Raw genomic sequence first — 13,105 nt, 5'->3', positions numbered from 1 at the left:
TTTATAATAAAGTCTCAGCCACTGTTCAGGCATTATCTATAAATTAATTTAAATGTTTTATTATGGCTCCGTCGCAAATCCACTCTCCACTCTACAGCTAAATATCTAAGTGATCGGACAGCCTGGGACTAGATTATGATTATTTTATAGCAATAACAATGACAGTACAATATTGTATATTTTATTAAATATATATGCTCCGCTTCTTCTCTCTCAAAGCACAATTCGTTTCCAAAGCGGAAGTAGTATTAGAAATGACATTAAAAAGAATCCTAAAGGAATCAATTTTGAGACAAAAAAAATGCCTATTCAAATGTTATGACTTTTCTTGAATATTAATTCCGCTATAATTTATCTTTAACTAATTCGACACTGTTTTAAGTCAACATCTCCTGAGGATGCCTCGTTTAGAGGCGAAAGAAGTTTTGAATTGGCCAAAGATAAATCTTAGCTTAACTAACACTCAAAAAAACACACAACGTTTGGACAATGTACTATTCCAATACTCTTGAAAAGTAAGGTGTGTTTCAATACTTACAGTAATGTGACACCATCGACAGTGCAGCCCTGTGATACCGTTGTAGCCTTTTATCTTTTTCCGACATCTTGCACATTTTCCGTGGCAGTTACCTGTAATTTAATATTAATGCGATTGTAATGAAAAAAAAATTAAATGAAATTATATTATTTGCAGAAAACATAGTATTCAATATATTACGTCAATTGACATGCAAAATATGCTATCGAGTTGTTTACGTGATCAATATTGACCAATTAAGAATACCTACTTCCCTTTTTCTTATAAAAATTTCGCTAATTAGGTACATTGAATTATGCTAAAAACTATACCAAAACACTACAGTCATACTGAAATATGTCGGATTTCAAAGGCCATCATTAATATTAATAAAAATCAAATTTAAGGATATTATAATATATGATGTAAAGAATTTCATTTAGTACCTATGTATAATTTCAGCCAAATAATGTCACAACAGTGTACTTATTATAATTAATATATCATATTATTACCAAATAGACTAGTTCCTTGTAATAGGTAACACACTCCTTGAGGAGTTCCCCAAGGGCCAGTATTTGGTCCCCTATTATATATATACACACTATTAATATACGCAGGTTATAAGCGTAATTTATGCTGACAATACAGCTTTCTCTAGGCATATAACTATAAATACTTGCAAAATGGTTTAGATTATGGAAATAGATGACTGAAGAAAAGCAAATCGGTCGTCGTAACATTTACTCTCCAACCCATAGCGACGTTTTCCAATATCTTTACAATAAAGTCCATAAAACTTCCATAAATAATACCTTCAACCCAATGATGTGCTAGCGTTGTGGGTGCACGTCTACTCTTGCAGTAGGTCGCGATGCAGGAAGCAGGCGCTCGCTGGACACAACGCTCGTGTACTGTGAACTTGCAGACTGAAATAAACGGAAAAACAAAATTATAATTTACCGTGTAGCTTATTAAATGATCACAGTTTAAACATTATAGCAATTAATGGGAAAATCATGATTCGGGGATGAGGGGCTTTGCCGATATTTCGAAAAAAAAATATTAATCTAATCCTACTACCGTCCTGCCTCCTAAATTTCCTCAATTTAAGATTGCCACGGTTCCGGTGAACAACAGGATTATCTTCTAAAAGACTGTGGTACTCTGTATCGTCCTCACAACAGGTTCACTTATAGAGGTTAAGCCTTCTGATTGTGAATGCTACCTGTATGGCGCCAATAGAAGATAATTAGCGAGAGCTTTTTGTCACAATCACATAAAATCTGGATGTTGAGGGCGGCTATTTAAAATAGCGAAGTCGAATCAGAAATGAGGAGATCCGTAGGAGAACCAAACTTACCGACATAGCACAAATGATTGCAAAACTGAAGTGGCAGTGGGCAGGGCACATAGTTCGACGGACAGATGGCCGTTGGGGCAGTTAAGTCCTCGAATGGCGACCACGTACCGGAAGATGTAGTGTTGGTAGGCCCCCCACAAGATGGACCGACGATCTGGTCAAGATCGGAATACATTGGATGAGGGCAGCGCAGGACCGATCGTCGTGGAAATCTTGAAGGGAGTGACGGGTACGCTCGTTTGTCATCCATTTCCATACAAAAAAGAACATAAAAAATATTATAATATACTTACAAATACAGCACAGGCCTTTCTTCCCCAATCCAACAAGTAGGTTGAGGCATAAATTACAGTAAGCTGGCCGGTTGAACTGCTTCAGTCTCCACGCGTGCTCTCCATCTTCCTTCACATTGGTGTCCAGACCCAGCAGCACCAGGAGAGGGATGGTGGTCATGCTGAAATAACGATAATTCTCTTAAGCACTTATGAAAATGTTGATTTGCATTTTATATGATAAGTCAAGACATGATAATACGAGTATAATATATATATTTTGATAATGTTATGTATGTGCATAGGCACATAAGCGAATTTGCTAGAAACTATCATAACCATAATGTTAACATCAGGAATATACATAAACTTATAATGCCTACTACTCGGCTAAGTCGATTTATTAAGTCTTTTGTGGGGCGATGTATACCTATGTTTTTACAACAAGATCCCAGAAAATGTTGAAAACAAATGAATTACGAAATTCAAAATAATTGTTAAAAAACGTTTATGTGGTAAAGGTTACTATAACATAAATGATTTTCTTTATGATACCACAGATTGGGAATGGAGCGACCACCCTCTGGCGATTCAATAGTAAGTTTAATTGTAGGATAATACTTTGTAACCATATTTCTTTTGAAAAAAAAAACAAGCCCGCTGAGTTTGTTGTGCCCGTTCTTCTCAGGTTCTTTTTGGATTTTTTTTTTAGAACTTTTGACTACTCTCAATAAGTGATATCACATCCTATTTTGAATAACAATATTTGTATTTGATCGATTAATTTTTGTCGTATTCTAGGTAGTGACATGATCCGGTTGATGTACAAATTTTGGGACTACTGGCCATAAAAACGCGACAATTAGTTTTGATATTAGCCTGACACTGCCTAAAAAATTTTGAAGAGACCGAAACAGGCGGAAATCTTAAGGTAAAGGCTGCAAGTCCAGATGCATTAAATACCCGCCTCTCCTCCTCGAGTCGTTTTCCTCAGTGCTAACAAAAGTCTAAACGTAACAATGAAAACTTCAAAAATATAGCAGTGATAGCACGAAAATATCACGACATGTACCGAACGGTAATGAAACTGCAAACTGTACTGACGCAACAGGACCAGCGCGAGGAGGGGAAAGGGTAACGGGAGGTAACTAAATAAGGTGAGGTGTAACTAAACACCACGAGCGACGTCCGTCGGTACACTTACCCGCCACGTTTCCATTCGTCCAAAGACACGGTACCGTCAGCATCGTAGTCGATTTCCACCATCATGTCCTGAAGAATCTAAGATAATAATTTTGAATTGCAAAGATTATTCTTATTATTATTATATAGGTTGACAGTTAACCTCTATTTTATTTACGCACGCACACTAATATAAAGTGACATACAAATCGCGAGTGTGAGAAGTAGCTTGTTACGCACACTAAAGTAATAAGCCTGGCCTGTTTTCATCGGTTGTCTAGCATCAAGAGGCTCTATCTAGACGTATAAATTATCTATGGATAGTAATATAAATAAGCATCAGCATGTTCGAAATTTCATCTTAAGTCTCAAGCTTAATTCAATGAAACTATTGCAGAGTATGATAATAATTTCGTTTGTAGCATATTAAGTTACGCCCTTACGTTATCTCATGTGTTACGAACAAAAATATTAAACCTCCATTGTATCCAGTGACGTTTTTAGATAGAGACAAATCAGGTAATATAAAAATAATGCCGAAATATGGAACATGTCATAATAAGCTAGGACATTTATTCAGTTCAGATTTGATTCGGACAGAAACTGTTGACACACTACTAAGGAGAAAAGTGTGCTTGTCTATAAGCACACTTTTGTCGTTCCGCTATCAGACTGCGTTACACATTACATACTGCGTCCTATGTATAGAACGTCATTGGTTATCAACATCTAAAAAATAACATGAAATTTACAGGTCTCAGCTCAGATGTCTCCCATCCAAGATACTCAGCGACTGTCATCATCTGGTTGACAATGCAGTCCATCTCGTTGGTGTCGAGCACGCCGTTCCCGTCTGTGTCATAGATGCGGAACATAACTGGAAACAAATGTTGTGTTATTTTTTTTTATTTAAAACGGCTTTACTCTCGGTTTATCGGAGTTGGTACCGAAGCCTTTATCTTCATGAGCCAGAAGACGTCCACTGCTGGACAAAGGCCTCGCCTAACGATATCCCCGACGATCGTACCTGCGCTGCCGTCAGTCCATCTAGTGGGGCCTACCAATACTGCGTCTTCCAGTACGTGGTCGTCATTCGAATAATTGCAAAACTGAAGTGGTAGTGGGCAGGGCACATAGTTCGACGGACAGATGGCCGTTGGGGCAGTAAAGTCGTATGGCGGCCGACGATTTAGCGTCTACGAAGTGCCACGAGTGCGGGGGCAAAAGCCACATTGGAGAAACGGGATGCAATATACCCAAAATGGATTGCAAAACCCCGGAGGTGGCAGAACATGCCCTTAACTTCAACAGCTCATATTATTATGGATCGATAAGACAAAAGTCTTGGCCCGCCACAAGAACTTTATGTCTTGCTAGCTTTTGAAAGCCATTGAAAGTGACCGGCAACCTAATTTTAATACAGACAATTGTATCTGTCACTTACTTGGAATCCCGTGTTGTTAAACGCATCTCGGAATAAGACCCATAGTGCCGATGATTGTATAGTGAAAATTGTGAGTACATTTTGTGCACCTGTGAACACCAATAGTGGCACAAAAGTTTGAGCATGAAATACCTTCGAATGGTCCGAAACTAGTCGGTACCAACTTCGACAAGTCATTTTAAACTAATAATGTTTATAATGTCCCACGAATGTTTAATAGAAAAATGTTTAGAAATAAAAAAGGGAAACATGAGTAGTTTATTATGGATTGTCATTGTAGCGGGTAGACTTACTTATTGCAGTCTCACTTTAGGTATTTTAAATATGACGTAATGTTAGTCTTCCTATTTTTCATAATTGATTCACTACCACCACGTCGTACTCTCTGAGTATGAACTAGCATATTGACGCTAATGATTTAACTACATGGAAGTTTTTTGGGTCGAAAATCCGATCTAGGGAAAAGTGGTGCTTTTCGGTTTTTACAACAAGCCGAGCTCCGGTATCAAGTTACTATCCATTTATACAAAATGTCTAGTTGTTGTTAAACAGAAATATATTTATACAAGCTGAATCACTAGATGAGTTAAAAAAGACGTGATGAAAGGAAATTCACACAAAAGACGTCATTCGTAGGGCATCTGCCGCTCTTAGTCTGCCTTAGCGCCAAATGTTCCCGATACAAAGCGTCCTGATGGAATGGCTAGGGCATGGGGAAAGGCGCTGGTGTGGGACGCAACTTATAACTCCAAGATATTCAGGAATTGCTGGGGTTGCTGCTTTGTGCAACTTTGCGCCGCTTGGTGCTCGTTGGGCCCAAGGGCGCGGAGAATATATAAAGTACTATCTACGCGCCTCAATAAGGCTACTGGAAACCCAAGCGCTTGCAGCTATTTTGGTCAACGGATCAGCCTAGCTATCCAATGTGGAAATCCAGTGTGTACGCGCACACTTTTCTAAAGGGCCGGCATTCACGGTTCATACTGGTGTTTCAAGAGAATGAGGGCGGCGATGAACACTTAACATCAGGTGACCCGAACGCTCGTTTGTCCTTTCTTGCCTAAAGAAAAAGAAATATCTACAGCCAGTATTCTTGGCATCTTAGTTACACTTTTATTTTTGTGATTATATTAAGTATTGTAAAAATTATAATAAGTATTTTCTTTGAAACATTTACGTAAATTAGTACTTACACTCCAGCTTATCTTCTGGTCTTCCGGCTTCTAGGAGAGAGAGGTAGCACACAATATCCTTGAGACATACGCGGGCAGTGTGAACTTCAACCATTGATGAACGTTTAATCAGGTTTTTGAAATCTGGAACATTAATAACAAAACTTTAAATCTTAAGTAACATCAGTTATCAAGATATTAACATTAGCAAAGGTTTGTGAAATGAGGAAGATCCTATTATGGACTGGTATTTTCAGAAACATGGAGTTTGCTTCGGAATGTCCAGCTCGATGGCAACTTTGTTTACAGCAGCCAGCATTCCTGATGTGAAACATAAATTGGCGCAATTTGGCAATCAATACAATTGACCAGAAATTTTACTCTTAGGACAAACTCTACCCAATAATAAGGTATATCATCAAATATTGATTTTTACAGTATAGTCAATTCAAGACTAAAAAGTTTGGTGTACTCAGTAAGGCAAGACAGTACTAGCCACTTCAGTACAATTCACGGCCTGCAACTGTATAAGGTGCAAATTCGGCTTAAATAGTACTGTTTTCACTGTGGACAACAGCTCCCCAGAACCAGCTTCTTCCATGTGACAGCATACAACGAAGAGCGGATCGAATCGGGTTCTCTGTGCTTCTTCAAGTGCATTATCAAATGAAGTGCTCGAATGAGTTGCTCAAGTTGATGACCAGCGGCCGAATTCCACCAACCAACATTAGGTTAGGTTAGGGAATAACTTCGCATGAATTTCTTTATTTATCAGTATAAAAGTACTGGCATTTATGTAGTTAAATACAATACTCATTTATTGCACTTTCGTACACAAAAATGACAGATTATATTATATAAAAAAAAAAAAAAAAATTAAGAAATATTACAATTAGTTTACATGAAAAATAAACTTTTATCTATAATTTCAACGACTGTCTTACGAATTTTCGATTATTTCACGTGTCCTGACGCAAGATTAACAATTTATACCCATCCTAAGATAAGTGCTCAACTCCGCTTAAGAAGGTTTCAATTCAAAAATTAAAGGTAAAATATCTTGATACGGTGCATAGTTACCGATTTCTTAATTTGAACAGGGTGACGTCATTACACTACATTACTTGTACTAATAATAACATATTCTTTCACTACATTTATTCTGAATGGTGTTTACGGGGGCCTTCCAAACAAACAAATAATACGAAATCAAAATGATAATATTCGTAACTTCAAAACTACTCGCTTGATTTTAATACAACAAAACTATCGTATCTCTTGGCATCTAGCTTAATGTGATTTAACGGACTTCTATTATTATATGTAGCTTCTTCTCAGTTTAGCTCTAACCGTCACACAAAGGGGGCACTGAAAATCAGTGTTGTGCTCATGAAGTATGTATAGACACAACTATAGCTGAGTTGACTCCAGTTTTGGAAGACCAGTGCCACACAGATCATTTGATATTTTTTTCTTTCGTATTTAGAAAGGTAAGTATTAAAAATAAGCATATATATTTTTTGGTTTCATTAACTTTTTTGTGTGAATGTGCCAGTGTCTCTTCCAAAATAAATTCACTTTCATTTCATTTCTATTAAATTTTCTATTATTCCCTCATATACAGGGTTAGAAATAGCTTGTCGGGGTCTGACAGAAACCTATTATAAATTGTTATAAACACACCTTCAATTTTAGTAGACTGGTTAACGCGCAGTGAATTACTGCTTTTTCTGCTCGAATTCCTGGACATCTGGCTGTGTGACGGACTGGTCTCGTTTCTTCCGATGCCAAGTTCGTGTGAAGAGTATGAAGGGTGGGTTGTTACTGAGAACATTGGGTGCACGCTGCCTGTTGAATTTGAAGAAAATAATAAGTAGCTTGTTAACATATTTAACAATGCCTGCAAGAGTTGCTCGAAATGTCGAGGACCTAGTGCACTGAACCTGCCGCCGAATTACACCTTCGCACGACACGCCACAAGTTAGGATATCATCCCCACCATCTGGATGTGTGGCGGTCCTTCAAAGTGCAGTTTTTAAGGAACTTTCTTCTATGTACAACAAAGCTGTGGAATGAGCTTTCTTGTGCGATGTTTCCTGGGCGATACGACATTAATACCTTCAAAAAAAGCGCGTGCACCTTCCTTTAAAGGCCGAAAACGCTTCTGTGATTCCTCTGGTGTTACAAGAGAATGTAGGCGGCGGTGATCACTTAATACCAAGTGATCCCTATGCTTGTTGTCGTCCTTTTCCATAAAAAAGCTTGTTAACATATTTAAGAAATTAACTTAAAAGTATAAGTTTCTATAGTTATGTGCCAATTGAGGCAGAATCAATTCAAAAACTATAGATTAGATAGTATTAGTTCTATTTTTCAGAAGTAATTAGGGAGTATTTTTTGTAATTTTTATGTTCACCATAATTGTCGTATACTTTAGAACTACTAATTGTAACATTAGATTAAGAAAATTGTATTGTGTATGATGTGGTGTGCTTTAATAAATAAATAAATAAAAATAAAATAAAAACGAAAATATTGAAAGACGAACAAATTCACATTGAAGTTATCCTATAACGGTTTTTTTAATGGTTTCTTTTAAATTACTTTACATTTCCTTACCAGTTCTACTTCTTGAACCCTTCTCTCCATCGAGGGAGTCAGCAGAACTCCTGCCGAGTTGCTGTATCCGTTCTGCCAGACCGTGGATCTTGGATGCTAGACTCAGCTTGCCCTGAACAGTGGTGACCATTATTCATAGCAAATAGCCAGGTTTTCCCAGTCTCCTGGATCCCCCCCCCCCACAAACCTCATGTATTAGTTTTAAAGAATAATAAAGTTTTATCCCCCAAAACGTAGATAGGGTTGTAGAAATAAGTTTTCTGATACCTACATATATAAGGCTTAATTGTAAATTGCTTTAATAAGTAGATTTAAATAATTTTGTTTCTATATTTTAATATCAAATATAGAAATTTGGAATTTGATTTTTTTTTTTGCACACACATTTTCGCTGCAACCGTTGACTAGTTAGGACGTTACTCTGCCCGATTTCTATTCGAATATAGTCATTGTATTGTTTGTAATTTATTCTTAGAAGCTTAAAAACCTTTTGTGATCTTATTTCCTTATTATATTATTATTAATACTAAAAATGTTTTTAAGTACTGGAGACTAAATTATGAGAGAGAATAGAAATATATTACATTATTCACCATTAGTGGCAATAACATAACATATTGCAACAACACTTGATAAACTTCATGAAGCTACATCAGTTAGTAAAGAGGCTTAACGTGGAGAGAAGAACTGAAAAGAAACTCCCAGTTCATCTTTTAAATCAAATAATAACAAAACTGCGTAGCTTACTTAATATAAATTAAAAAAAAAATCGTTGGCCTGCGCAGAACTAGTCAAGAACCATAGATCATTATCCTCTATATAATCTACTATACTTTTTGGTAAGCCTTCTTGTCATATTTGACAAGTTAGTTATGCTCGCTTAAAAGCACTAATTCAAGAAATATATTAAAAGCTTATTAGCTTTTAATATATTTCTTGAATAAGTGAGTCCTAGTATACTGGCTGGTATTTTAGGGGCGAACCGTTTAATTCATAGAATAACAAAATTGCTTGGCGTTGCGTGAGGAAGGAAGTGAACGCCGTTCGATATATCAGCGACATATGCCGATACAGACTGTGACCACGGACGAGTAAAAAAAGAAGGACTCCGCGCCGTGATATTAGCAAGTGAAGCACCGTTATGCTAGTGTGTGTGCGGTTGCGGGGGATACTAGTTACACAATTTTTTCTCCCTGAAATAATCATATATGGCCACAAATACATAGTATCGTTTTTACACTTTTTCACAACACACGACGGCATTTTTTAATATTTTACTGAGACGCAAACTGATCTGTCACAGACGATGACAATTCTCATAATGGCCGCCTATCGGCCTGTAGTAGTGTAAGTGTGTGCGTGAGGCTATGTATTTACACGTTAATCGGCTTGTTTTGGTGCAACACTGTTATGTAAGGTGACACGGAGTCCTTACTTTTTTTACTAGTCCGTGGCAGTGGCAGTTAGAGGAGTGATCTCGAATCTAGGGAATATGACAAGGGGAGACATTTTAGCGGTGAACACACACACTGTTTGCACTTTCCCATTATTATAAGAAGTATGCATTTTGTCTACAAGTAAATATTCTATATTGTTATGATAAATTATTTAGGTCTAAAATCGTATACCAACTATAAATATACTCCTATCTATAGCAATTACCACAACCTAAAGTTACGTGTAGCTTGTTGATTGTTTTGTGGCGTAAAAGCCTCTAACATTTCACTTAAAATTCAATTAAACTTTAGCGATTTACATTGAAGCCTATCACCAATGTTAAGACTTTACGGGTTCACTTGGAGATACCTTCTCCGACCCTTCGTTTGAGCCATTATTAATATTTTAAAACCTCAAGATATGTACTGAATTCTATTAACAAAAAAAAACTAATTCAACATATAGACGACCTGTATAGCCGATTGGTTAGCGATCCTATCTACAAAGCTAGAGGCCCCGGGTTCGAATCCCGGTAGGTGCAAGCATTTATATGATGAATATGGATGTTAATTTCCGAGTCATGGATGTTTAAATGTATTTATGTATGTTTAAGTAAGTATTAAATATATCATTGTCTTGTAACCCATAACACAGACTATATATGCTTAACTTGAGGCAAGATAATTTGTGTAAAAAGTGTGTCAATATTATTATTATTATTATTATATAGTTTGTATTGAGATAAATAAAAAATTCATTGGATACATTTTAATATTTAATGTTCTACCCGTTCTTTTTGTTATTAATGTTTTTTTATTCTTTATTCGCCAATACAGATCAAATACATAACATTTTTATCAGATACGTACGAAAGCATCACGGATTTAATTGGGTACAGAAATTCATTTCATAAAACCTATTTTTGAAGTGAAAACTTCGTTAGCGGCCTTGAGCACTTTTCTTGGGATGGGTATAAATTATTGTTAATCTCTCGTCAGGTCAAATGACCTGATCGAAAATCCGTAAGACAGTCGTTGAAATTATGGATGAAAGATGATTTTTTGAGAGATAAACTTTTATTGTAATATAATTGTCATAGTTCTGAAGTGTTAAATTTTTTATGTAATATAAATCGTCATTTTTGTTCACGATATCGTAATGAATATTTTTGTTTAATACACAACCATATAAATGCTAGTACTCGCTGATAAATAAAGTAATTCATGCGAAGTTATTCTCTAACCATTCCAAATTATTCAAAAATGCAGTGCAACCCGTATTTTTTATAAGGAAGTATGTTAAAGCGCTGTTGATTTTCGTCGTATTTATGTACATTTCTTACAAGTCTTTGGGCAATTCTTTAATATTATTCTGGTATTAACCTCCCTCGAGAACCACGCTATCCTCTGGTGAAAACACAATGAAAATCGGTGAAGTGGTTTTTGAGTATATCGCGAACAGACAAAGGGACATATAACGCAGAGGACTTTGTTTTATAATATATAGTGATGTAGTGATATACTACTTTCATACTACAAGATGGACCGAAAATCTGGTCAAGATCGCTAGATTGTTAGAAAAACATTTGATGAAGTGCAGAGTCGATCGCCGTGGAGATCTTTGGGCTATCTCTGGTCTTCCGGCTAGTATGATGATGATGATAGTGCGTTTGCGAGTCTGGCACTTGACCGGTTTTATATTGAAGAGATGGAATATCGATAGTAAATAGGACTCACTTGATGGTCACCGTGTGCCGTGACAGCAGCGCAGGCCGCTGTAGAACTTGCCGCGGCCATCTCCCGGAGCGCTGGTCTTTTATCCCTCCGGACAAACGACAGGAATAGATGCCTGGAAATAAAAATGGATTTATGCAGCGCTCTGCCAACTAAGCCAACCGTCCGCATGCCACATTATCTGTAAATCTTAGCCTTTAGATAGAGTCACAACAAAGATAATTTATACGTCTAGATACAGTCTCTTGCTGTTAGACAAACGATAAAAACAGGCCAGGTTTAAGACTGTAGTGTGCTTGACAAGCTACGTCTTACACTCGTCTTTTACTGCTTGTGTTAATGTGCGTGCATTGCTGAAAATACCACCAGTATATTATATAGTACAAAGTATATATAGTATATATGTATATATTACCAAAATACACCAGTGGGAGGCTCCTTTGACGCATATTTCTGCCGTCAAGCAGTAACATGTAAGCATTATTGTGTCTCGGTCTGAAGCGGCGCCCTTCATCTAGCTAGTGAAATTACTGGACATATGAGACTTAACATCTTATGTCTCAAGGTGACGAGCACAATTGTAGTGTAACTTTTGGGAGTTTTCAAGTTATGGGCAGGACGTATCAATGACCATCAATTGAAAATCTTACTCGTCTCGTCATTTAGTTTTTATAAAAAAATATTATCATTTTGTACCTAATTATTATTCAATTAATTAAATACTTATTATATAATATTATTTCCATTATAATATAATATCTTATTTGTTCTTTATGTTCATAAGTACATTGAAAAATTTTCTAGAATCTGACAATCATAACTTATATATAAAATTCTCATGGTGTTAAACATTGAACTCCTCTGAAACGGCTTGACCGATTATCATGAAATTTTGTGTGCATATTGGGTAGGTCTGAGAATCGGACAATATCTATTTTTCAATCCCCCTAAATGTTAAGGGTGGTCCACACGAATTTTTTTTTTAGTTTTTTTTGAAAATTTATTGAATTAGGCGTTACTTTGCGGAAATCCATAATTATTAAATATTAAAATATTGGCGGAATTAGCACTTAAGAAAACTTAAATCATTTGTATAATTTTTTTTGAGATTTTTTTTTAAATTTGTTTGATTATGAGTCATTATTACAGTCAGCAATACATAGTACTTCAAATTTTCACCCATCTACGATCAACAGTTACTTTTGTATCGCGATTTTAATATCGGCAATACAACGTTTGCTGGGTCAGCTAGTATTGTATATTATAACGAAATTAAAAAAAACTAGCTGTGTTTTTGCACCCATTCTTCTCAGGTCTGCGGCATACTATTACGAATGGAGGTTGTTTTTGACGTTCAATATTCTAA

General features: G+C 36.3%; 1 protein-coding gene across 3 annotated transcripts in view; it reads right to left on the bottom strand.

Annotated features, from left to right (window-relative positions):
• The window catches only part of LOC126968303 (diacylglycerol kinase 1), a 120,727-nt gene that overhangs the window by 16,392 nt on the left and 91,230 nt on the right, over nucleotides 1–13,105 (bottom strand). For all 3 annotated transcript variants that reach the window (XM_050813219.1, XM_050813218.1, XM_050813220.1), the window contains 9 exons: nucleotides 11,743–11,854; nucleotides 8,570–8,681; nucleotides 7,634–7,798; nucleotides 5,972–6,094; nucleotides 4,087–4,211; nucleotides 3,357–3,433; nucleotides 2,174–2,334; nucleotides 1,333–1,446; nucleotides 539–630 (listed from right to left, as the gene is read on the bottom strand). In XM_050813219.1, the coding sequence (XP_050669176.1) occupies nucleotides 539–630; nucleotides 1,333–1,446; nucleotides 2,174–2,334; nucleotides 3,357–3,433; nucleotides 4,087–4,211; nucleotides 5,972–6,094; nucleotides 7,634–7,798; nucleotides 8,570–8,681; nucleotides 11,743–11,854 (1,081 nt within the window). The remainder of the gene's footprint in view (nucleotides 1–538; nucleotides 631–1,332; nucleotides 1,447–2,173; nucleotides 2,335–3,356; nucleotides 3,434–4,086; nucleotides 4,212–5,971; nucleotides 6,095–7,633; nucleotides 7,799–8,569; nucleotides 8,682–11,742; nucleotides 11,855–13,105) is intronic.

Source organism: Leptidea sinapis, chromosome 15 (assembly GCF_905404315.1).
Source record: "Leptidea sinapis chromosome 15, ilLepSina1.1, whole genome shotgun sequence".
Lineage (NCBI taxonomy): Eukaryota > Metazoa > Arthropoda > Insecta > Lepidoptera > Pieridae > Leptidea > Leptidea sinapis.
This window is presented reverse-complemented; position numbering and strand designations above follow the sequence as displayed.